This window comes from Grampus griseus (genome assembly GCF_964374135.1).
Source record: "Grampus griseus genome assembly, chromosome: X".
NCBI classification, from domain to species: domain Eukaryota; kingdom Metazoa; phylum Chordata; class Mammalia; order Artiodactyla; family Delphinidae; genus Grampus; species Grampus griseus.
Genome location: NC_138999.1, coordinates 102342607 through 102368405, shown reverse-complemented (window position 1 = coordinate 102368405; position 25799 = coordinate 102342607). Strand labels below are relative to the sequence as shown.

At 47.7% G+C, this 25799-nt stretch overlaps 1 protein-coding gene across 9 annotated transcripts in view; it reads left to right on the top strand.

The window, feature by feature from the left end:
* Positions 1 to 19095, top strand: part of SEPTIN6 (septin 6) — a gene marked incomplete at its 5' end in the record, with an annotated part of 66413 nt that extends 47318 nt beyond the window's left edge. For 2 of the 9 annotated variants that reach the window (XM_082681572.1, XM_082681578.1), the window contains 5 exons: positions 1134 to 1230; positions 3941 to 4109; positions 6968 to 7100; positions 9600 to 9790; positions 16580 to 16628. In XM_082681572.1, the coding sequence (XP_082537698.1) occupies positions 1134 to 1230; positions 3941 to 4109; positions 6968 to 7100; positions 9600 to 9790; positions 16580 to 16604 (615 nt within the window). In that variant the 3' untranslated portion in view covers positions 16605 to 16628. The other 7 variants (XM_082681571.1, XM_082681576.1, XM_082681577.1 and 4 more) reach the window with 6 other exon arrangements.
* Between the last annotated feature and the right edge of the window lie 6704 nt (positions 19096 to 25799).

Below are 25799 nucleotides of genomic sequence, written 5' to 3'. Positions count from 1 at the left end.
ATTTGTAGACTGGATGAGTGAGCAAGTGGGTCAGAATATCTGAGATTGAAGCCTGTTTCTCCAAGCAGGCTAAGAAAGCTTGTTCCAGTGGACTTTTTCCTTCTCTGTGTAAAGCCCTTTTGGCCAAAACTCCACCCAGGATCACCTGGTTTGTAAACAGTATTTATTCAGTGCTTCCATTTGGCCGGTGGTGACTCAGACTTATAACCTGGCCGGCTCCCTGTGGAATGGGGTGCAGTGCCGGTGTCCCAGGTCCCACGCTACCAGATGGGGGTGGCTGCCTCTCCTCCAGCCCTCGCTCCTTGTTACCCCCCTCCCCTGCAAGCATTTGTACTTTTCTTTCCTCTGCTATTCCTGTGGTCGTGCCACTGCCATTCAAGGAGTATTTATTAAGCACCTACTGTGTGCAGGGCACCAGACCATACACTTGAGCCCTTGGGCATATTCTGTCTTATGTGATTTGGGGTATGTAATTCAGTCTTCCCCAACCAGAGTGTAAGCTCCCCGAGGGCGAGAGAGTGTGTCTTCTACTCCTTTTGCTTCCCTTACAGCCCCTGACACAGAACCCCGCACAGGGATGGGCACGTGGGTAAATGCTTGGGGACTTGACTTCTAGGCTCAGGAGCTCAATGCGAGCTCTTGCTCTGGGGAAGGAGCGTCCATGTCAGTCAGCAGTGTGGTCTCTGTATGTGCCTATTCTCGGCACTGTCACACGCCGGGAAGGGGGGGCAGTGATCCCAGCCCCTTGGTTCTCCTTTAGTCTCTCTCCACACATAGCCCCCCTCATCCCACTCACCTGCGCTCCAAAGGCTCTTCCCCTCGGCAACTGTGAAGACTGACCAGCTGGCTGATCTGTGTATCTGCTTATTATCCTGCTTACTTACTGTCTCTGTTCCCTACGCACTCGACCGTGTCCTCGTTACCTTCGATTGTGAATTTCTGAACAGCAGGAGCTTGGACTAGGCCTGTTCTCCCTACACAGCTCGGGAGCTTAAGAAAGGTCTCTTGATAATGGCGACAGCGAGGGACACTGCAGCTGGAGCGCCGAGGCCCCGGCGATGACCAGCAGCTGAACTGGGGGTCGCTCAGTGCCTTTCCCGGAGTTCAGAGCTTTTGTCTGCCTCCCGTTCCAGGCCCACCTGCCGTTTGCTGTCATTGGCAGCACAGAAGAACTGAAGATAGGGAACAAGATGGTGAAGGCGCGGCAGTATCCCTGGGGCACGGTGCAGGGTGAGTGAATCTCCAGGAGGGGGGCTGCGCTCAGGGATCCCCTTCTGTCTGTCTCTTTGCTTGTCCTCAGCCCCTGTGTGACCAGTCCCTAGCTTGTCCCCAGTCTCTACTCATTCAGCTTGGGCCTCAAACATCCGTAGGTGTTGCCAGCAGGCAAACTCTGGCTCCATACCTGGATTCTCTGCGGTGAGCAGGCTCTCTTTGTCTGTAATGGAGAAAGCATTCTTAAAACAAAAATAAATGTACTTGGAGTAAGGTAGCAAGGAGTGTGTGAGAAAGCATGTGTACTCGCCTGAGTGTACCAGGAGACCGACAACAGTGTCCACAGCAGCATTGTTCATAATAGCAAATAATTAGAAACGAGCCAGATAGCCATTAAAAATAGATTGGGAGAATTGTGGAATGTTCAAATAATGCAATATTATTCAGCAACGAAAATGGATGGACTTTAGTTACATCTACAGCAATGCATCTCAGAAACATAATGTTGAGCTGAGTAAATCATAGAAGAAGACAGGCCGTATGATTCCATTTATACGGATTCCAAAAGTAGATAAAACCAGACTTTAGGAATTCATGCATATGTGGTAAAACTATAAAGAAAAACAAAGGAAGGATAAATCCCTAACTCAGGCTAGTGGTTAAGTCTTGTTGCAGGGAAGGAGAGGCATGAGATCAGGGACTCAAAGGGACTTCTAGGGCCCTGGTAACGTTTCACCTGGGCCATGGATACATCGGTGTTCTTTTTTTTTTTTTTTTAAACCTTTAAATTGTATATTTCAAGCACTTTTTTGTATGTATGATTATTTTTCAAATTAAAAACAGACGTATTGCCTACGGGCTCAGGAAATTTCCTTTTGTGGTCTGCCTGACACACATTATGTGGTACTAGTCAGTTCAGTGGATAAGGCCCAGGACATCGCCATGGGTGTACGAGGTGTCTGGTCCTCTGAGTCTCCAGCCATACGCTGGGTGGCAGATGGCAGGGGCACCGTGTGAGAGGGTGGCTGGTTTACTGTAAACTCATTCCGGCCACTGAGCAAACAACCAGAAGCTGATGGGAAGTTGTCCACATCACATCAAAGGCTGGCAGGCTCTGGGGCACGCCAGACACCCTCCGGCGATAGCTGGCTTTTCTGCAGGTAAGGACAACGCTGGTCATCAGAACCATGCTAGGTTTTGGTCTTCTCTACCATTTGGGTCTGGGGATGCTCCTCCCAGAACATTTGCAAATGCTTTCTGGACCAACAGTCCCACCCTGGGAGTGAATTTTGGAGTCTGAGAGACAGGAACCTGAGGTGAAATGAGGAGAAGCTAGCAGACGTGGTCCCAGTGACATACTCCGATTCAGACCACCCCACACCCAACCAACAAAGGGGGTTTTCCAAGTGTTTCTTGTAAGTCGGAGTTCGTGGTTCTGTTTGAGTGAGAGAAGCCATGCATTGTCTGGGCCTTGCAGGGCCTTAGAGTCACTCCTTGTGACTGGCCATCAGGGACCACTCTCCAGGGATGGAGGAGGAGATTGTCCTGAGGAGTTGCCTGACTTAACGCTGATATGTTCTATGACAGCGAGGGGCTTTCTCCCAGAGGCAGTGTGTCTTAGGCAAAGGGGTTATGTGAGCTGATTTGGGCTTTGGAAAGATTGCTCTGATGACCGCAATGCAATCTGCTGCAACCCTGCCCCACCCTGTCATCCTCGTGTCCCTCCCTGTCCCCACGACCTTCTCCCAGACCCGTGAAACAGAATCTGGGGTGACTGTGCCTGTTCATCATCTCAGATGCTACTCTTTTGAGGAGGGGGCTTGTTCACTTAGGCTGGAAAGTGGGGCCCACTCTGTCCTGGTCATCATTGCTGCCATCAGGCCATTATCCACCCTCTGAAAACACCTCCTTTGAAGCTTCTACCATACAGATGGGCCACACCTGTGGTCCACATCCCTCCTTGTCACTGTCATCTATTGATGTCCTAGTTCTTCTCCCTTATCCTTTGGACTTTGGCACCTGGTCATAGCCTTTGTCTCTCCTTTAGAGGACCTGGATTGCAATCCTAACCCTGCGACTTCTAGTTGTGTAACCTTGCCTGACCTCATTGAGATCTTGCAAGGATGAGTCCCTTATCTGCCTGATTAATTCCTAGCCTTCCTTCAAGAGTCATCTTAGGGGTCGGTCATCTCTTTGTTGAAGCCTTTACTCTCCCTGGAGTTCTCAGGCCCCCGGGCTTTTCTGGGCTTTTGTTGCACCTTGGCTACATACCTCCATGTTGGTAATTTTTGCATTCTATTATGTTCTTCCACTAAACTGGAAGCTCCTACGGGCAAGACTCCATGTTTTTGAATTTCCAGTGCCTCACATGATCCTGGGAACAGAAATTTTGCAAGTATTTATCAGATGGATGGTTGAATGTGCATTTGCCATCGTCCTAAAAGTGGTGCAGAGCAAACATTTCTGTGAATGTCTGGTGGGTGAATTTGGGTTGAGGTGCTAGTGAATGTCTTCTTAGATATTTTTATGGTATTGCAGTTTTCCATTAGTGTCATTCTTGTAACTTTTCATTTGCCTTTTTAGTAGAAAAGCCAATTAGGAGGCAAAATTGCGAGCTCTATATACACAGATTGAAAGGCGATGTCACTGTTAGACATTTCCCGTCTCATTTTGTCCATTTCTGCTTCTTGTGACCTTCCTTTCCAATACCCCAACTGCTGCTATGCAGTTGAAAATGAAGCCCACTGCGACTTTGTGAAGCTGCGGGAGATGCTGATCCGGGTCAACATGGAGGACCTCCGGGAGCAGACCCACAGCCGGCACTATGAGCTGTACCGCCGCTGCAAGCTGGAGGAGATGGGCTTTAAGGACACCGACCCCGACAGCAAACCCTTCAGGTACCTCTCCCACCAGCCCGGCCCAGCTCAGCTCAGCGCACACGATGCGGGGCGGGGCGGGGGTGCGGTGGGGAAGCCTCGCCCTGGAGAATTCACAGGGGAGGTGAGACACAGGTGCCCAGACCTGGAGCCACAGGGCTAAGTCGCTCGCCACTTCCACTTGCCCGTCCCTTCTCTGCCTCGGCACACCTGCCAGGGGGAGCTGTGGCAGGACGGGCTCGGTAAGCATTGCTGTCCTGCTTATAAGGGTGGGGGCAGGGAGGAGGCCAGGGGATGGGCGAGGCCAATTGTCTCGCCGCCACAAGCATTCACACGGCAGCTGCGAGCCCTGAACCCGGGCCTTGTTCCGCCACGTGGCAGTTTGTGTCTGGCCACTGCCCTACTTTCTACATCAGGCTCCTTCTGCTCTGTCGGGTTTCCAGTCTGTTCTTTAGCCCCCTCCCTGTTATCAAAACCAGATGGGACCAGGCAGCAGTCATTGCACAAGTGTTGATGAACTTCCGGCTCTTCAGTCGCTGTCCTTAGTGTTTGTGTTCAAGGGCAAGTTTTGTTTTGACCACAGGATGTTAATAATCATTGACATTTCAAATCAGAACCAAGATGCTTTCAGAGAAGAGGAATGTTTTTGAAAACATTGCTTCAAATGCTTTCAAATAACTATGCTGATGGGAGCTATATGTTTAAGTGTTTGATCTAGATGCATGGTGTGTGACGTAAGCCCCACATTGTAAATTACCATGTGGTGTCCTTTATTGGAGCTCAGGTCCCCTTTCAGGAGCTGTCAGGCCTCGATAAGCAAGATAGGGGGATGCTTGTGGGATAAGATGGCCTTCAAATGGCCTCTGAGATCCCACAGTACTTGTTCACAGCAGAAAGCCCACCTGGGGGCAAAGCATAGCCATTCCTTTGGGGATGCCTGGTTCTGGAGGGGCGAGTGAATGCCCCTTTCATGGACAGGGGCTGCCGGAGCCCCTGGAGTTGGAGGAAAACATGCTGGTCTCTCTGGTGGGCGTTGCCTTTGCTTTCTCCCTCCTTCCCTTCCGACAGCTTTAACTGCACCTGCGGGGGAAGAGGTGTCGTCTAGTCCCCTCCCCTCCTAGGTCGCCTCCAGCCTGACTACCTCTGTTTCCCGCGTCTTTGCCCTCTGCACGTTTTCTCTGCTGGCTCCTTTCCATGTTGCAGGCAGACATTCTCATCCTAAAGAAACTCTCCCTCACCCTGCTCCTCGTCACCAGCCTCCGCCCTGTCAAGGAGTTTGGCTGTGATGGGAAGGGGAAAGAATTGTTCCGTGTTTACTGGCTTCCGCCTCCACTGCACCACTGAATGCAGACGCCTCTCTCCAAGGTCAGCAGTCACATACTCACGGCCAATTCCACTGTGGCCTCTGAGTCCCATCTCTTTTTAATCTCAACATAGCATTTGATACTCGTCCCCTCTGCCTCCTCCCCGAAATTCTCTCCGCCGTTCGCTTTTCTAGCACTGGTCTGGCCGGTTTCAGTCCTCTCGCGCGCGCTGCTACTCCTTCAAAGCCTCATCGACAGGTTCATTTTGTTCAGCTTCTGCCTTTCCCCGTTCTTTCTGATGGCCTCTGCTCCTTTCACTCTCTATGTTCTTTGCAGCTGGTTCTTTCTACTCTCACAGCCCTAATTACCACCTAGAAATAGATTACTCCCAAGCTAACATCTTACTTTTGAGCTCCAAACCCAGTGATCCCACTGCTTACTGGATATTTTCACTCGGCTGTCCCATAGAGGATGTACCTGAAACTCAAGCTGTCTCAAATTTAATTCATCTCCTTAAACGTACTCCTTCTCCAGTGTTCCCTGTCATAGTACATAGCACCACCATCCACCTGGTTGCCCAAGTCGAAAAACCAGAATCATCTTTGACTCCTCCCAAGTCCTGGGAGTTCTGCTTCCCTCGCTTGTCTCCCATTCCCACATTCCTTCCCAGCCCTTGACGTTAATTAAGATCCTGTCATTTCTTACTTGGATTGTTGGAAAGTCCGTCCTTCACACAATGCCCAGAGTGGTCTTTCCCATTTTCAAAACGTACCAAGTCAGCCCTGCTTAAAACATCTAAGTCTTAACATGGCATCCAATGCCTGCTCTCTCCTGCCACACTCAGGAGCCTCGTCGCCCACTACTCCAGCCAGGTGTGCCATTCCTTCTCCACATGTGCCCTTCCACAGGCTGCCCTCTTCGGAGCACACATCCTCTTCATGTTCACCAGGCTAACTCCTATTTCTTTAAAGCTAAGTCCAGGCCGGGGGCAGGGAGACTTAACCCAGGCATCTCCCACTAGACTGTGAGTTCCTTGGCAGGCACAGTGGCTGTTGGCTCTAGATATTGAGTGACTAGCATAGTATCACTTATTTCTGTGTCCAGCACATGGTGGAGTCTCATCAAGTGTTTGTTGAAATCGTTCATCAATGTGATCAGTTTCAGAGCCAGGACCTGGCAGCATAGTGCAGGTGGAAGGACCTAGATTATGAGACGAAACCCAGCTTCCGGTCTCAGCTCTCCCTCTAACTAGCTGTGTGATCTTGAGCAAGTCACCTCACTTCTCTGGGCCTCTCTCTTTATCTGTAAATCAGGGAATAGAAGCAGATGTTCTAAGTCACTCCCAGTTCCAGATATCTCTCGGGTTCACCGGGGTGGCCCCATAACCCCGCAGCACCCTGTGACCCTGCTGTCACGTGCCAGTCCAGGTGCCCACAGCTCTGTGCTTCTGCTTTTGCACGTCCCACAGAATTGAGGAAGAGAGGGTGGGAGAACCCAGGGAGGATCACTGGGGCCAGTTTTCAGTGAGCAGGAGCCATTCCAAAGGCAGGGGAATTAACCTGACCATGTTCGCAGCTTACAGGAGACGTATGAGGCCAAAAGGAATGAGTTCCTAGGGGAGCTCCAGAAAAAAGAAGAGGAGATGAGACAGATGTTCGTCCAGAGAGTCAAAGAGAAAGAAGCTGAACTTAAAGAGGCAGAAAAAGAGGTAAATGTGAGCCTGCGTGCCAGGTGGGAAGGAAAAGGAGGCTGAACTTGGGCAAGACAGGGGTTCCTGCCCCAAGAGAGCAGCTGGGGGAGTCTTGCAGCCTCCGGGCAGGAATGGGGCGCAGCATCTGTCGCCGTGCCTTGGCTGGCACAGAGGAGGCTGTGAGATCTGTGTCTTCTCCATCCCTCATTCCCCAAGGCCGGGATGTTTTCTCGTTCTCTGTTACTTAGTTCACTAGAGCCGCACTGTCCTATAAGGTAGCTGCTAGCCCATGTAGCTATTTAAATTTAAATGAATTGAAATTAAGTACAGTTTAAAACTCAGTTTATAAGTTGCATTAGCCACATTTCAAATGCTCAACCCTCATGCCACAGAAAGTTCTATTGGGCAGCGCCACTCAAGAGTCAAGACCTGACCTAGCCCCTCGAGGTCAGGGGCTGGCTGATATTCCCCCCCCTTTCTGGGAGTTCGGAGCCCAGTAGGGACAGTTGATCACTTTCTTCGCAGTCCTGCTCCATCCTGCTTGCCCTGAGGGCCATGGGGAAAGATGGTCCCAGGGAGTCCTAGGTACCTTGCTGAATCCTAAACCAGTGACAGCTGCTGCATTTCCCCATCCACTTGAATATTCTATTCCATTTCATGCTAGCATTAAAGAAACATTGGTGCGGCTCTAGCAAGTTTTTAAACTAAGGCTTGATGGTCTGTCTGGAGTTTTCATTACTTAAGCCGTGACTAATAGAGTAGAGTGCATTTAGCCCTCTAACCATTGCCTTGCCTCCGAGGTCCCACTACCGATTCCCCTACTGCTGCCAGATTAATTGGCCTCAGGCACAGTTTTGGTCACGTCAGCAACTGCTTCAGCTCTCTGGGCCTCGAAACCCATAAAGAAAGGAAGCACTTAATTACTTCCCAAGCCTCTTCCTCTTTTAATCTGCTGTCCGGTGTTATTGCCAAAGCCCATGGCAAGAGAATTGACTTCATTTCAGTTTCACTTTTCAGAAGAATAATATCACCCAGTACTTTTAGGAAGACAGGTGAGAGGATCTCAACGATAAAGAAAATGAGTGAAAGGCCAGTGAACAAAAGCCAGGCGAAAGCAACTGATCAGCAGAGCTTCCACCACCAGCCTGCCCCAAGTGACTAGCAAAAGCTGGTTTACACAGCAGGTCTGTCATCCACCACCCCTTACTCAGTGACAGTCCCAGATACCTGTAGGACACGTGACCTCCTTCACAGTGTACTGTGAGTGCTGCAGAACCCTCCATTCCCTCCTGAATCCTCAAAAGAAAGTGAAATGATGCTTGGGCTGCTCTTACTATTCAGGGTAGTTTATCACATGCTAGTTTGTTACCACCTACACCCCTAGCGCTCTGATCCACTTATCACAGTGGCATGCCAGAATATTCTTGCTCTTCTCCTTTGGGTCTCTGGCTCTATTCAGGGCTAGTAAGCCTCCCCTTGATCAAAGCTGAGGTTTCCGCAATCATCCCATTTTCTAAAATTCTTTTATCTCCTTCCATGTCCAAGAACAAGTCTTGTCTTTGACCAACTTCGGCACTGCTGAAATTTTCTCTGCAACTCCCCATGATCTCCCTGATTGGAGGGAATAAGAAAAGGCAGGGGCCCCTTTCATATTGAGAGAGATGTCATTATATAATCATCTAAAGAATGAGTTGAAGGACTTCCCTGGTGGCGCAGTGGTTAAGAGTCCGCCTGCCGATGCAGGGCAGGGGACACGGGTTCCATCCTTGGTCCGGGAAGATCCCACATGCCACAGAGTAACTAAGCCCGTGTGCCACAACTACTGAGCCTGCGCTCTACAGCCCACGAGCCACAACTACTGAGCCTGCGCACCTAGAGCCCGTGCTCCGCAGCAAGAGAAGCCACCGCAATGAGAAGCCCACGTACTGCAGGGAAGAATAGCCCGCGCTCGCTGCAACTAGAGAAAGCCTGCACGCAGCAAGGAAGACCCAGTGCAGCCAAAAATAAATAAATAAATAAATAAATAAAAAGAATGAGTTGAGCTTGGGCAAATTCCTTAACTTCTCATACCTTCTATTTCCTTATAAAATGCAGACAATAACAGAATCTACCTCATAGGGTTGTTGTGATGATTAAATGAGTTAATACATATAAAGTGCTTATAAAAGTCAGTGCCTGGCCTATAATAAGCACTCAATAAATGTTCTGTATTATCACTGATGTTATTTTTATCCACATGTAGTAACTCTCGGGACTCTTTTAAATAAAATGCTTGATTAAGCAGAATGCACGGTTCCCTGACCATATTCCGCAGCAGAAACACAGAGGTAAGATGGCAGAAGGGAACTGTCCAGAACATGGTGCCCTTTGGTGCTATCATAGCCGTCCCTGGCAGAAATGGCTCGTCAGGTCCCAGGGTCCTGAGGGTCGCAAGCCTGCCCATCCCCCCCCCACCCCGGGCTCAGCTGGGATCTGCTCACAGGGGGTCTCCCCAAACTCCCTGTGCTTCCCTGCCAGCTGCATGAGAAGTTTGACCGTCTGAAGAAACTGCACCAGGACGAGAAGAAGAAGCTGGAGGATAAGAAGAAATCCCTGGATGATGAAGTGAACGCTTTCAAACAGAGAAAGACGGCAGCCGAGCTGCTCCAGTCCCAGGGCTCCCAGGCTGGAGGCTCACAGACTCTGAAAAGAGACAAAGAGAAGAAGAAGTAAGTAGTGGGCTGCTCTGGGGCGAGGGCCTCTCTCCCATCCTGCTCATCCCCTCAGGGCGGTGACCGAGGCCAGCTGTGGGCTGATCTCGGTGTCCCCACTAGACCTTCGGATTCCCTGAGTTTGGGGAGCTGAGAGTAGGGGAGGGCGGTGTGTGGCCCCAGAGGCCCAGCCCCTCTGCTCGGCCCGCTTGGGAAAACCCTGCAAACTCAAGGTAGGAGGAGAGGGAGGGAAAGGGGGACGAAAAGCAAAAGGAATGTGAGACAGGAGAAAGAAGAAGGGAGGAAACAACGAGAAGCTGCAAAGTTACAGGAAAGAGATGAACAGAAAGAAGTGCAGAGAGAGGGTAGCAGGAGCCTCCGGGCACCCTCTTTCCCCCGGGAGGCTGGAGCCGATCCAGCTCACAGGCCTCTGCTCGCTTGTCCTAGGTCTAAGGTGGTTCACCTCTCCATGCCTGGAGACCCCCCCCTCGCCCCCCCGCTCAGTTCTCACGGCTGCGGCCAACAGGGTTCAAGTGCTGCCGCTGAAGGCTGCAACTTGGTCCTGATTTCTCACCCCTTCCCGTCCCTCCCTCTTGGCTGCTTTGTTGTTCCCAGCCTGGGGTACCGGGGACTTGGTGGGGAACCCTCAGATGCTAGTATCCTCCGCGGGCACCATCCTCCACGCCGGGGATGACTGTACAATCCATCTGTCTCCCCTGGCGTTTGGTGAGGCAGGATAGCATGAGCTCTTGGTTACCATGTGGGTCAGTATCCCTGACCCAAGCCCAGGCCTTGCTTGCTGAAGTTATCCATCCCTTATCCCAGAACCAGAGAAGAGAAAAGCATTTCCGACGGGACCTGTACAACACCAGGAAAACATCCGGTGGTCCCTTGCGCTCTAATTGTTTGTGCAGTGTGACTGGAGGAGCCCTCATTTGCAGTGTCAAGCAGTGTCCTTACTAAAGCGGCCCGAGGATCTGAAACATGTCCCTGGTCATTGCCTTCTGTTCTTAGCCACTTGTTGCTGGACTCAACTATTGGATATTTGCCAGAAGGCGGAAACATCCTTTCTTCTGTGCCTGACTTATCACTTAAGGATAAAACAGTATAACATTTCACCAACAATAAAATACAACAGTAAAATAGCTTATATTTAAAGGCACTCAGTTTTGCCATCTGAATATTCTTTTTTCAAAAATGTAATTTGGGTATTTTCACCAATTAGTCCAGAGATTTTTTGTTACTGAATCTCACAGTCTATATGTCAAAGTCACAGACTAACTTTTTGTGGTATTACCTGATAGATAAAGTTCAGGTAGCCCGAAAAAAGCCTCTTTGGGCGCACTGTATATTAACTGACTTGTGTTAGTTGCGCGGCAGGAATGGATTTCTATTTTTAAGATCAGAAAAGCCTAAATTTGTCTTCCGGCCTTCCGTAGTCCTGTGGTGTTTGTTAACTCAGTCCCTGGGGCAGTTTCATGGCCTGCTGGCAGGAATTAGGAGATTCATTTGTTGGGACCCCACTGACACTCAACTATAAATAGTCCCTATTGAGCTGTTCAGTGGAAGTTCCTCCCAGACCAGGCTTTCTCCTCGTTGCCCTCAATTAACTGACTGCCACCCCACCCCCAGGCAGAGGACCCCAATAAGGGGTCCTCTTCTGTATTTCCAGATATATAAGTGGCCCCAGGTGTGGGCTTTTTATGTAATTCCCTGAACAGTTGGCTAACCTCTGGAAGACCCATCATTAGACCTGTGTCACCCTTGTCCCGTGGTGATGATGGGGGGGCGGGGGTTGAGGGCGGAAGTAGGGGTAGAAGCATTTCTTCTTGAGAGATGGTGATCGGATCTAATAGAGTCACATACTGAGAACTTCCTTTGGCTGCCCTTAAAGAGGTTAAGAAAGAGTACCGGTGTTTCGGGGGTCCCTACCAGCACACCCTCCCTTCTTCCCCTCCCCACTCCTCCTAATCTCCTCTGACCTCTAACTCTTCATTGTGTGTGTCAGCATAATATTATGTTTGATTCATAATATTTGATTTCTCCCCAAGCTCACTCCACCTTCATCAGCTTTTACTGTTTTACAGTTAACTCTGCTGTTTGCTGCATGCTGCATGAGACCCAGGGTCCCGGTAAGCTTCATTAACTCTAAATAGAACTGCCAGTGGCTTCTAGAACACACCTCCCCGAATCCCACCCCCTGCCCAACACACGTATCTAATATCAAAGAAGCTGCTTCATTGTTCTAGCTGGTATTCTCTTGTGACTTATATTATGAAAAAATAGGCTGGTGTGATTTCAGGTATACATGTGGGAATGTTTGCCTTCCTGAGTACAAGTGGGGTGTTTTCAGACTTTTGCTACTAGAACAGCTAGGTAGCATAAGTAGATCCTGTGATCAATATTTGAAGTTTCAATTTTGGCCATTTTTTTTTCTAAAGGCGCCTTCATCATTACTTTCAAAATTAACTAAACTGCTGTGACGAGGGGAACTGTTGAGTTCACAAGCCCTGTTCTGCAACGTCACGGTCAGCCTTGGCGCCCAGGTTTGGGAATGTTTTGAGCCAACGGAAACTTGCTTCTCTGTTTCCCTCTGGTGGCTGTTTCTTACCTGAGGGGTTCAAGTTCTCTAATTTCGTTTGGCCCCCAAAACTATAATAAAAGTGGAAGAAAATGAAGGTTCTCAGATATTATAGAATATTTAATTCTACAAGTACCAGCTTCATGAACACCTTTGATAAGTAGGTAAGCAGGTCACCGTTGGTAAGGTGGATTCCTCAGGGCTAGGTGTTGTGTCTGCAGGAGTGAATAAAGCAGCCCCTGGCATCACATAGTTTATACGTTGGTTATAGCGATGATTAAGTTGCTTCTATCTTTTTAACTAGACTCAGGTAGTGAGTGGGGAGGAACATAAATATTTTAAATCTAACATAATTAGGCTTATTACCATTGTTAAACTTTACCATAGAAACTTTCAAGCAGGAACGAAAGAAGAGAAAGGACAGTACAATGCAGCCCCATGTACCCACAACACAGCCCCCAAACAACTGTCAACATACACCAATCCTGTCTTATCTATTGCTCCAAACCGGCTGGATTACTGCAAAGCGAAACCCATATCATTTCATTTGTAAATACTTCAGCATGCATCTCTAAGAGCTCATGACTCTTAAAAAAAATAAATAACGACAACGCCACCATTATCACACCCCCAAAATGAACAATTCGTTCACATAAAATTTCTAGTCAGTGTTCAGAATACCCCGGCTGTCTCATAAATGCCTTTTACATTTGCTTTGTTTGGGTCAGGGACTATAAAATATTGAGAAGACTTCTCCCCACTCACCCATGGAACTTATGATTTAAACGGAGAGCCTGCTGTTAGTCACCGAACTAATCGCTGCAGCTACTGCCCTGGGGACTTTGGGCAGCTGGCAAAACATCCTACTTTCAGGCAAATCCCGAAGAGGAAGTCCATAGAGGCTTCTGAAGCATAAGGCCCGTGAAATTGGGCCAAAGGAAACAACCCGAAAAGAACAATGAAATGATTTATTGTCTGGCTTAAAAGCAAGTCTCGGCGCCCTGGTAGTTGACTTGAATGAAACAGCAGGTTTCCACCTAGGAAGACTCACAACTCCGAGAGTGTCTGTCCATGGCTGCAGTCCCAGTGCCCAGCACAGAGGCCGGCACTCAGTTCATGTGTATTTTCTTTGCCCCCCCCCCCATTTTCAATGAGGACAACAGGAAAGTTGCATCCTGTTCAGTTAGATTTCAGTTAATGAAACCCAAATTAACGCTCTTTGACACACTTTGGTTCAGCCTTCCCAGAGTAAATCATTGGTAATGGCCATTACTAAAATGAGTCCTGGCAAAACTATAATTAAAGCCATACTTTCCAAGTGAGAGGCAATTGGCAAACAGTGGGAACAGCCAACCCCGACCCTGAGTAGGTTGGCTTTTTCTGGCATGCTCCTCGCCAGCACACCACAAAAGCCGTTCCAAACCAAATAGGGGAAGGAGGCCTTGGCTCCCTGGGGTCTGAAAGCAGCAAAGGCAACCCGTCCATCCCCCAAAGCCCTCATTTCAGGGGTGGATCACAAAGGCCACCCCTCATTAACTAGAGTGCAGGCAGAGTGAGGCTTACTGTTCCTTGCTGGTTTTGAAATGGCTTGAGGCACTGCTGGCAGCTGTCTGCAGTTGCAAGAGAAATCCTTCCTCTGTGACCCGCACACAGTTGCAGGTGCTATGTCTCAGTGGTTGCTGGCCCCTTGACCCTTGGTTGGGGGTGCCCAGTGCATGGACGGTACACACATATCAAAATATTTCAGCCTTCCCGTGCAGCCCAGGACGTAGGCTGTTGCAGTGTTCTATAGGTTTCTCTTCCCCTAGGAAGTAGACAAAGAAGAAAAATAGAGCTGAGCATTTGTATTACATTTTCACACTCTTCAAAGTGTTTTTCCATATGGTACCTCATTTCCACATTACAACAGTCCCGTGAGGTAGAGGAGAAAGGGCTGACCTTCAGTTGACAAGATGAACAAATGGAGGAGTGGGGAATTTAAGAGACTTGCCAATGCTCACATAGCGAGGAACAAGAATGCAAAACGCCTAGTTCCTGGTATACACTGCCACTCACGTGAGTGTGTGTGTGTGGGTGTGTAGGCGTGGATGTATTCACTCCGAGGAAGTGACTGTACAAACATACTCAGCATATGCTTTTAACTGTCCCTCCCCAGTATCTTTATTTAATGAGATAAATGTGTTCAGGTAAAAAATAACCAGGGGCTTAGATCCACAGGCAAGGAGTTCTCAGGGACACCATGGCGTGAAGGAAAGAGTCTTGATCAAACAGCCAAGGGATTCAGGTGCTGCGCCTCTTGGTTGTGACTTTCTCTGTGACCTCAGGCAAGTCCGTTGGCCTCACCGTGTTTCTCAGCCTCCTCATATGTCAAACTTGCGTCACAAGGATGAAGTTTAAATGGGAGAAAGTTCAAAGTGCAGTGTGAACACAAACCAATAATGGATTTCCGTAGTTCAGGTTTTCAGGTGACTGTGGTTGGACCCTAGTGCAGAGCCCGGTTACTGCCCCCAGACACGTCTCGAACAGATCTTTCCCCAGGGGTACGAGGTAGTGGACTGGGACTCTCCGAAGGTGAAACCTCTACCTCCTCTGCTTTCCCTGTGGGGCGAGGCACTCAGTGGCTGAGGGCCTGGCGCTGCGCCGTGGCCTGAGGCCACCTGGAGATTTGCTAAAGGTATTCCTCTACAAGGTGTCTGGGTGGGGGGCACTAGTCAGGACCTAGGAATTAAGAAGAGAGAAGTATTCTTGTGGCTGTTGATAATTGTTTTGCTAGCTAATGCCACTGTGGTCGCCACTCAGAGGTGTGTGGGTGAATGAGAGAGAAAGCATGTTCCCAGAAGCCAGTGCAATAAGGACTTAAGACCATCTAACACAGCTATATTCTAATTTATCCATTAGTCATCAAGACATTTTCTTCTAACCTTTTTTTTTTTTTTGACATTAATCCATCCATTCATTAACCCAACTTCTGTTTTCATTTTCAGTTTGGGCTTCCTGTAGACGCCCTTTTCCTGTGCAACAGAGCTGGGCTTCCCTGTCTCTAATTCCCCCTTAACACGTCTGTGGGCACAGAACCCGTGCCCTCCCCTTTCTTCCTGCCAAGGTTTATAGAAGCCGAGAGTCTGAGGACGGCGTCTGGCCTCTGGTCAAGAAGCCATCAGTCACGTGGTTCAAAGATGCATCCTGCATCCCAGTGCCCCTCCCAGCGCCCCCAGCCGGCCACTCCCCACTCCATCTTTGCTGGACTGTAACATGTTCAGGGGTCCCACCTGCTCTTCTGTACCACCAGCTTCCCTGTTCCAACTCTGGCTGCTGCTTGTTCCCCTGAGGTATTTGCATCCACCATGGCTGGGTGAGCACCAGTCAGCACGGCTTTCCCCATTAGTCCGCAGTCACTTGGCTTCCCCAACCATCCCTCAGCCCCCAACAGAAGAGCCGCAGCCTCTTCTCAGAGGGTTCCAGAAGGAGAATCCTTTGGTGCCTTCTCCTCCTGGCCTGTCAGCCCAGCCCTTTCCAGTTTTGATTCACTCAAAATAATTGCACTCAAGCTGTGTTAAAAACCTGGAACGAGTTTGCTTACAGCCAGCCCTTCCCAGACAACACGACTGCTGAAGAAAGTAGCATGAATTTCCCCCCTCTGTTATTCTGAGTACCCCACAGATGCAGAAGGCAGAATAAACCTGAATATTAGTACCAACCTAGTGTCTTAGGGAATTGTTACGAGGTGTCTCAGCATCTCCTCTGTAAGTTCCCTTAGGACGCCACACCATCCCAATAAGGCAGGGCCAGTAGCAGGTATAATCATCCCCTGTCACAAACTGCTAAACTGAGTGGTCAAAGAATCAGTGTTTTCAGTTTTGCTCTGATGAATCTTCCAGTCTATTTGGTGAATGTGATGATGAGTTTCAATCTGTATTTTGCGCGTGCCCCACAATAAGAAGAGGTGAGACTGTCAGTTGGAGAGGAGAAAAGAGGTGTGCCTTGGAAGGTCCCTAACTTTGTCTCCAGTCTAAGGATTTGGTATTTTAAAAATCTTCCAGCCCTGATTTGTATGATGGGGCCCATCCGATAGTGGCTTTGGGAGCCCCTTTGAAGTTGAGAGCCCTCCATTGTCAGGGCCATGAGGCACAGTGGCCTTTGGTGTTTGGCCAGTGAGAGAGTGAGAGCTGGAGTGACCTGGCAACGATCTGTGGCTAACACGCCGTTTCTCTGCCCTTCCTTTGCAGTAATCCATGGCTGTGTACTGAATAGTATTCCCCGCTACAGCTGGACTGGACTCCATTTAGCCTTTTAAGCCAAGGTTCCTATTGTAACTGACAGCTTTCCTTTGGAGCGCCAGGCAGCTGGGTCCCCTGCCCCTGCCATGTACTTCCACTTCAAGCCCCACCTCTTCTTTTGATTTCTGCCTCACAGTCCCACTGGCACTGACCATGACCTTCTTTTTTATTTTTGAGGGTTTTTTTTTTTTTGGTCACTTTCTTTCAAAACACACAAACAAGGCTATGTGAAATTTTCAGGCCTTTTTGAAGTATTGAGAATGGGAAGGGGAGTTCTCTCTTCAATAATAGATAATGACAGGAAGCAAAAAGCAGAAAAAAACGAAAAGCAAACAAATGCACACACTTTATCTTTTCTTGTTGGCAAAGCAAGAGTGCAGTTTTGACATGTATTGTTTGGTGAGTCACTGATTGGTGAGTGGCCAGAAGCAAGTATGAAGGTGGTGCTGCGAAAGCATAAGCTAGTTTCTTGAGAAAATCCAAGTCACACCGTGGAGCATTTTCGGAGACCCTGTGCTCGGAGATTTAAAAAACAAAAAAGCTTGGGTACTCAGCCAGTAGCTCAGGGAGATGCTAAGCTAGGGCTGTCAGGTCTTGGGAAAGGCTGCTTATTTGTAGCTTTGATGTTTCTGTGACCAGTTTCACGGCTGCTTCCCAAGAATCCCAAACATAAACAACGAATCGGTCTCCATCCGCTGTAATTATTTGCATTACAAATCGGAGGCTCCCTCATTTGCATTTGTTTACAGATTAACTGCTTGAGGCTTGAGGAGCTCTGAAAACTTCAAAAGGTATTAGAGCCACCCAGCCTTTGAGAGACCTTCAGAGACTAGGCAGGAATTTCGTATGAGGGGAGACATTTTGGTCCAGAAGACAGATAGGACCCACTTTCTTGTAAGAGGAAATTGAGGCCCCGAGAAATGAAGGGACTTGCCAGACGCCCCAGTCCTGTTTCATGGCAGAAGCCAGGCTAAATGCAGTGTGTCCTGAGTCCCGAGCCATTTTATAGATGGACTCAATGTGTTCATGTATGTTCCTAGAGACGAGTCTTTTGATGTTCCAGAGGAAATGAATAGTTAGTATTAGAGGGCCTTTGAGGTTTTTATCCCATAAGAAAATATTCGAGGATGGGGTGGGTAGGGACAGGCAAAGCAGAGGGCTCTAGGCCAGCACTGAGCACTTCCGCTGACGATAAGAGTCACAGGCACCTGTTAGCTGCTCAGCTTTCCTGGGAGTCTGGAATGGGGCGTGCGGACGGATGTTTAACAGGTGCCCTAGATGATCCTTGTCATCAAGGAAGTTTGGTAAACAAAAATCTACCCTGTGAGTGAACACGAGACCTTTAGGAAGTCAACCAAGGCTATTAAAAGAATTAAAATGCTTATTTTATTGGGTAGCTTGTCTCACTGTAGACAGAAAGGTTTTCTTCCTTCTTCAGTGAAAAGACTTTTTAAGTGGTACAGTTATTACTATTTAAAAAAATACCCTAAGTACTCTGTTGACTTCTGGTGAAACAAAACCAGTCGTTAGAAATGGTCTGTGTCTGGCTCCACGCCCACCCCAGCCGAGACTGGGATAGAACGGTTTTCTTGAAAAATCCCCATGTGTACACACACACACCCCTCATGTCTCTTAAGCCAGAAGTTTGCTTTTCCTAGCTGCAGTACAGATCACTTTTTTGTTGTTTATGTTTTTTGTTTTAATTATTTGGCATTCACATGTGGCTGTTAATATGTGCTCTCTCTCTCTCTTTTTGTTTTAATTAAAACAAGAAGCTTTTAACTGGTGTGTGGTGTTCTTAAAACCTCGGCACATTTCCCTGTGGTGATGGCCCATCAGCGACCCCATTTCTCACCTGTCTTCTCCAAGTATGCTCTGTGCTACCTCACACTGCCTACTTCCCTCACCCTGTCTTATTCGGAATATCCTTTTTCTTTAGCTAATTTCATGTTTTCTTTCTTTCTCTCTCCCTCTCCAGCTTTTTTTAATCTTGTCTTCAGCAGCTGCACTAAGTCTAAAGGAGAAGACTGCCATTGTAGAAGAGTTAGGGTTCCATATTGTCTCAAATCAGAAACCAACCAATTCCCTCTCCCTCCAAAGTGCGTTCGCATACACACACACACACACACACACACCACACAACAAGTGTTCATTGTGTCCCTGTGTCCAGGCAAGACGCTCTCTCCCGACTTACGTGGTATTTTAAATGGAAGTGTCTTGTCCTAACCTAACAAGGCATGCAAAGAACCATCCGAGCTGGAGAATGGACCAAATGTAGCCTCAGAGAGACAACTGCAGGACGACTCACCCAAGTGTAAGTGACTGAGGCAGGAGACCTCAGCTGTGGGTGTGGAAGTACTGTTCACAAGTTTTCGTTTGAGTTTTCTGTTTTTCTTTTTAAACACCAATTCTCTGGTTCAATGGGTTGACTGTCTACAGCCACTATTAAACATTTCTGAATATGGATGAGAAAGTCGAGCAACATTCATGTCTTCTTCAGCATTCGCAGACCTTCTGCAGACCCCCCAGCAAGTGGGGGAAGTGGATCTACTAACTCTCAGGTGGAGAAGGGAGAGTCGGGGGAGTTTAAGCTTAGTGAGAGCAAAATGACTCCGTTCAACCTTCCAAGGCCAGTTGGGGTTTTGAGAGAAGTTTCTGCTCAACTTGGGATCTGGAGGGAGAGCTTTGATGTTGATAAATCTGCCTCGAATTCATTGGTTTAACTTGCATCAAAATACCATGTGAGTGTGCTCATTCCCATATATCCCTACAACCATTGCCATTCCACTGTTCTGTGTCTCTTGAGAGAGCCTCTTTGCATGTTTTCCAGAGTCTGTTTTTCCTTTCTTCTCCTTTGTTCTTTTTGCTCAGAGATGTGACCAGTCATTGGCCCTCTGGGGCTTTCATTCGCCAGGAGAAACATCCCGAAACCAGCATTGTTTAGCTTGATACCTTTCTAATGTCCATGTCAATTTTCAATAAAATTCAAAGAAATGCTCAACGGCTGTGTGATCATTAGGTGATGGGCCCACCGCGGTTTGCCTTAGGAGGAGTGGGTGGCTTCCTTTCAAAGGGGGTGACCGAGGAGCTCAGGGAGGCACCATCAGCCAGTTTGCAACCTTCCTGGGTAGGCTGCTGGGCCTACTCCCCCCACCTGGGCTTGAAATTTCCATGGGGTGAGGTGGAGATGAGCAGGAAGTCCTTTACTTTTCCTTCATTAGCATGGACTTAACTGATGCGTTGAGCTCATTATCTTCCAGGATAATAAATAGATGGAGAAAGTGGAGTTGCCAAACCCTACAGAATAAGATTCGGGTGAGTTTTAATTCCAGAAGGAAAAGAACTCTGCGCTGCATGTCTTATTTAATACTGTGATGTGAGCATCCCTAAAATTCATGGATATGACTTGAAAAACCTTCTATGGATAGGGTCTCCTAGGGAGGGAATCCTCCTTTTGTCCCTGCCAGCATTAAAGCGGGCAAGAGGGAGAGTGGTCAGTTTTCATAGTTCTGGTCGCCGTCGAGGTGCGGTTTCCTTTCCTCAGCTTCATTTCCCGAATGGCCAGATGCTGGAGACCGGAGGGTGGTGGATACCCTCTTCGAACCGAGGCCTGGAGGCGTCTGAGCGGGTACCGGGGGAAACGACACTGGCCTGCGTCTGCGCAGCTCGCACACTAGGGGGCAGCCGAGCGGGAACAACACTTGCCTGTGACGTCACCGAGCCCCGGCAGGCACTGAGGTGTGGAAAAATACCGGCTGTGGAGCCAGACAGACTTGCCAGCTGTGTATGCTCTGGGGCAAGTTGTGGTCAAAACTTCCCTGTAAAAGAAGAATATCAGTAACTCCCTTGCAGGGTGATTGCGAAGGTTCCATGAGCTAATGTAAATTAAAGATCTGGGTGTTCACTAAACGGAATCCCTGTTAAGGATGGAGTTTCCCCTTTACTAGAAGTATTTTAGGTTCTTCCAATCCACGGTTTCTCAACCTCAGCACTATAGTCTTTTGATGCCAGATAATTCTTTGCTGTGGAGGCTGTCCTGTGCACTGTAGCATCCCTACCCACTAGATGTCAGTAGCACACTATACCATCCCATCCCCAGCTGTGACAACCGAAACTGTCTCCAGATAATGCTAAATGTCCCCTGGAGGGCAAAATCGTCCCAAACTGAGAACCACTGCTCTAGGGCAGGGGCCAACAAACTTTTTCTGGAAAGGGCCAGCTGGTAACTATCTTAGGCTTTGCAGGCCACGTGGTCTCTGCAACTATTCAACTGTTAGCTATAGAACAAAACCAGCCATTGATAATATGTAAAAGGATGAACGTGACTGTGTGCCAATAAAAGTTCATTTGCGGACACTGAAATTTGAATTTCACGTGTGGGTTTCATTTTCACATGTTCTGAATTATTATTATTTTGATTTTTTCCAACCATTTAAAACGTAAAGACCACTCTGAGCATGAGGGTCATAGAAATGCAGGCAGATGGACGGGATTTGGCCTGTGGGCCACGGTTTGCTGACCCCACCTCTAATGCATTTTGGTGCTTGTTGATATCGAGCCTAAAGGTGTTAGAAGTGACTGGCTGGGGACTTCCCTGGTGGCGCAGTGGTTAAGACTCCACCTGCCAATGCAGGGGACGCGGGTTGGAGCCCTGGTCTGGGAAGATCCCACATGCCGTGGAGCAACTAAGCCCGTGTGCCACAACTACTGAGCCTGTGCTTTAGAGCCCGTGCTCTAGAGCCCGCGAGCCACAACTACTGAGCCCTCATGCCACAACTATTGAAGCCCACGTGCCTAGAGCCCGTGCTCTGCGACAAGAGAAGCCACTGCAGTAAGAAGCCCAAGCACCGCAATGAAGAGTAGCCCACCCCCCCACCCCCGCTCGCTGCAACTAGAGAAAGCCCGCGCACAGCAATGAAAACCCAACGCAGCCAAAAATAAATAAATTTATTTAAAAAAAAGTGACAGGCTGGTCAAAAGAAATCAGAAATGAAGACAAATGGCTGATGTTTTAATGCAAGTTAGTGGGGAAATGGGTTTGATTAACTAAAATTTGCATATAGTTTCGCTAGAGCATAGATGGGGGCAAGGGTCTGCTGGGGCTCTGAGAGCCAGTTGCTGGGGCCCTGCTGAGCAGTGAGAAGGCCAACTACTTCTAGGGACAGAACCAGGCCGCTAATACCCTCAAAAAGGCTGAGCAAACTGGGCTCCAGTTGTAAGCACTGAGGTTAAGCAGTGTCCTTTTGTGTTCAAAATGCCCCGGCTCGGGGAGATTCATCCCTTTGCTAAAAGGACAGATTTCTTGCAAGGCCATTCTTTTAAAATGACGGCGCCTCTTGAAAGACTTCTGCATTAGAACAGTTAATACCTCACGTTGGCTTTGCCACCTGGACCTACTACCTTCCGTCAATGTCCAGCCAGGTCCTGTACTATCTCTTAGCTTGTTTGGCTTGGACTTTAGAAAGTCCCTGCCCTCAGCTCAATACCTATAAAAATTATATATATATTTGTTATGTATAGGATTGGGGTCAAACTTCTTATCTTGGTTTTAGGCTCAATGAAATTATTTTTTCTTAATCAAGTGATAAGGGTGTATTGGACACCACCCGTGAATTTGGTCCAGTGCCCTCTGCTGTGGGGGATACTTTGTATGAGATCAGTTAGACACTGCTCTTGAGGAACTTACAGACTGGCCCTATCTTATTTACCCAACCATACTTTCCAATAATTCCTAATAGCCATTTCCATTCCAGTCCATTCAGTCTCTGCACAGGCCTCTCCCTGAATTATGCAAACTATTTGTTGACATTATCTGAAATATCCTCTACTGATTTAAATCCTGCCTTTGAGGCTCAGGCCTACCTTCTCCTTGAAGCCCTTCTTGACCCCATTCACCTATCTTGATCTCTTCTTCCTTTTCTAACCTCCTGGCTGAAATTTTCTAACCTTCTCTGCTTCTCGTTTGAGGGACTTCATTCCTAAAGAGAGGTTAAACTTCCTAAGGGTAGGAACATCATTTCATAGCCCCCCAGAGGGCCAGGAGAGTGCTGGACACACAATAAAAAGTGATTAAGAGGTAGCTAGATTGAGATTCTTAACCAATGTAGGGAACTATTGCACTTCTGAAACATTTAAATTTGAAATTAAGCTACAAGAATAATACCAAGTATACCCACATCCTCTTGACCCAGATGCACCAACTGATAATATTTTGCCCCATTTGCTTTATCATTTATACTCAGGCTCTCTCTGTATCTAGATAGATAGAGATACATAATATTTTTTTATGAACCATTTGAAGGTAATTTACATGTATCATGGCCCTTTACCCCTAAATATTCCAGTGTGTACTTCCTAAAAATAAGGATATTCTCTTACATAGCCACAGTCACCAACTTCAGTAAATTTAATATTGTTACACTGTTTTAATCTATTGAATAGTATACTTTACAGCAATTTTTCTTGTCATATAAGATTGGCTCTAGGATCACCCATTGTGTCCTGTTTCTTTAGTCTCCTTTAATCTGAAACAGCCTTTCTTCGTCTTTCCATGACATTGATATTTTTGAAGTCCCATTTAAAAAATAGACTGTTCTCATTTTGGGTCAAGGTGTTGCCCAGTGTCTGCACTATATAATCACTGTTTTTTCCCCTTCTTTGCTACTAGTAAACAATCTGTGAGGAGAAAGTATAAGTCCATGCAAATATCCTACTCCTCACCAAACATTTCCCCCTAGATTTAGCATCTATTGGTAATTCTTGCCTGAACCAATCTACAAAATGATGATTTTCCAACTCCAGCATTCCCTTCATATTTACCAGTCAGCACATGGTATTCTGTTGTAAGCAAAGGCCCTCCCTTCTCTCTCATTATTTCTTTATCTACTTGGTATCACTGTGGACTTATGACTTCCTATTTTTTCAGTGGCTCATAACTGTCCTTAATAATTTTTATTTTATTTATTTATTTATTTTTTTGCGGTACGCGGGCCTCTCACTGTTGTGGCCTCTCCCGTTGCAGAGCACAGGCTCCGGACGCGCAGGCTCAGCAGCCATGGCTCACGGGCCCAGCCGCTCCGCGGCATGTGGGATCTTCCCAGACCAGGGCACGAACCCGTGTTCCCTGCATCGGCAGGTGGACTCCCAGCCATTGCGCCACCAGGGAAGCCCTTTTCCTTAATAATTTTGGTGCTCAAATTACCGGGATTTGGCCAGCTCCTAGCTACTGCTTTTAATCCATTTAGTAGCCATTCCTCAAGAGGCTATTGTAGTGCAGAATACTCTGGTCAAGAACTTTTGGTGATCTAATTTCTGGGATAGTTTATGAGGGTGGTGCTTAGCCAGGTTCCCCTCCTCTCATCACGCACTGGCTTCCCCACGGGAAAGGGCAGGGAAGGAAGCTCAGAGCTGTCAGACTCTGTGTGTGTGTTTCATGTAAAAACAGTGGCAGGAGCCTGTGTTAGAACAGAGAAGGATGATGGAGGGGAGGAGGACAGGTGATTACAGGAGATTTCTGGATTGTTTTAGGATGGCAATGGCTGCTGTTATCAGAGCCCCCTCCTACACCTCTCTTCAACCATTATTCCGATAATCTACTTCTGCTTAGGGGTTTCAATTCCTTCTCACTGAGAAAACATCTGTGGCTTGTGAGAAGGGAATAGGCTGAGATAGGTTGGCTGAAGGCTTTTTTTGATCAGAAGGATTACCAGGGAAAGGTCATGGAGAATCATGGGAATTTTTGTTTTGTTTCCTAGAGATGAAACTGCTTATTCCATAGCAGGATTTACAAATGGACTCCAGCTATGGCTGTTCCAGAGCAAATGGCCTCTAACATCAATTTCATTGCCTTTCACTCTGTAATCCAAATTCACAAGTCAGATTGGAATTATTTGTTCCTGTATGATGGAAGAATTTTCATCCAAGGTGAGAGGAAGGCATTTTTATTTTCTCAACTCTTTTTCTAAGAAATCTGTGTATTTTTTTAACACTATGGTCTTTTGGTATAATTATCTGTACTTCTTTTTAAAATTTATTTATTTATTATTTATTTATTTTTGGCTGTGTTGGGTCTTTGTTGCTGCACGTGGGCTTTCTCTAGTCGTGGCGAGTGGGGACTATTCTGTTGCGGTGCGCGGGCTTCTCATTGCGGTGGCTTCTCTTGTTGCAGAGCACGGGCCCTAGGCACGCAGGCTTCAGTAGTTGTGGCTCTCGGGCTCAGTAGTTGTGGCTTGTGGGCTCTAGAGCGCAGGCTCAGTAGTTGTGACTCAGTTGCTCCGTGGCATGTGGGATCTTCCCGGACCAGGGCTCGAACCCGTGTCCCCTGCATTGGCAGGCAGATTCTTAACCACTGCGCCATCAGGGAAGTCCCGAAAGCTGTGTATTGATTGCAATGTTGATTTTGATGAAAGTTGGCATCTTAGGCTGAAATTAATCTAACTGTAAAATTACAAATCAGCTTAAAATGTAGGCCCCAAGAAAATGAATTTCACAAGTTTGGGACAACAGAAAGAGCCTTCATTCATTCAATCATTCATTTAATTCAACAAATACCTGTGGAGTTCCTACAGGAGCCAGGTATAGGTGCTAAAAGCAAGACAGATGAGTTCCTTGTTCTCATGGGGCTGTCACGGGGGGTGGGGAGGAGTCAAATTTTTTTAAAGTTCAGAAGGTGGTACACACTGCAAAGAAAGAAAACACAGAGCAATGCAATGGCAAGTGACTGGGGGAGCACTGGATGATGAGTCAGGTGACCTAGATTCTGATCTCAGCTTTGCCGGGAATGGTCTCTACAGTCTTCAGCTATCATTACACCTCTCTGGCCTTATTTTTCTCACTCATGCAATGATGATTTGAGTTTATGGTCTCTACGCTTCCTTTCTAGTATCATGTTCTTTGATTTGATGGTTCAAAGACTGTCATTATTTCAATAAACATGAATGCCTATCAGAGTCAAAGACAGCACTCCCTGTGTAATGGGAGAGACAGGCATGGAAATAGATCATTATGAAACAGTGTGAACAATGCTGTAATTTGCTCTTCTCAGTCCAACACATCCCTACACATAAATGTGTCACATAATGAGAAATACATCGTTAAACAAAAGGGGACAGTGGGTCAAAGCTACCTCATCCAACGGTCCTGCTGCCGTGGGACATTGAGTTCTGTGCAG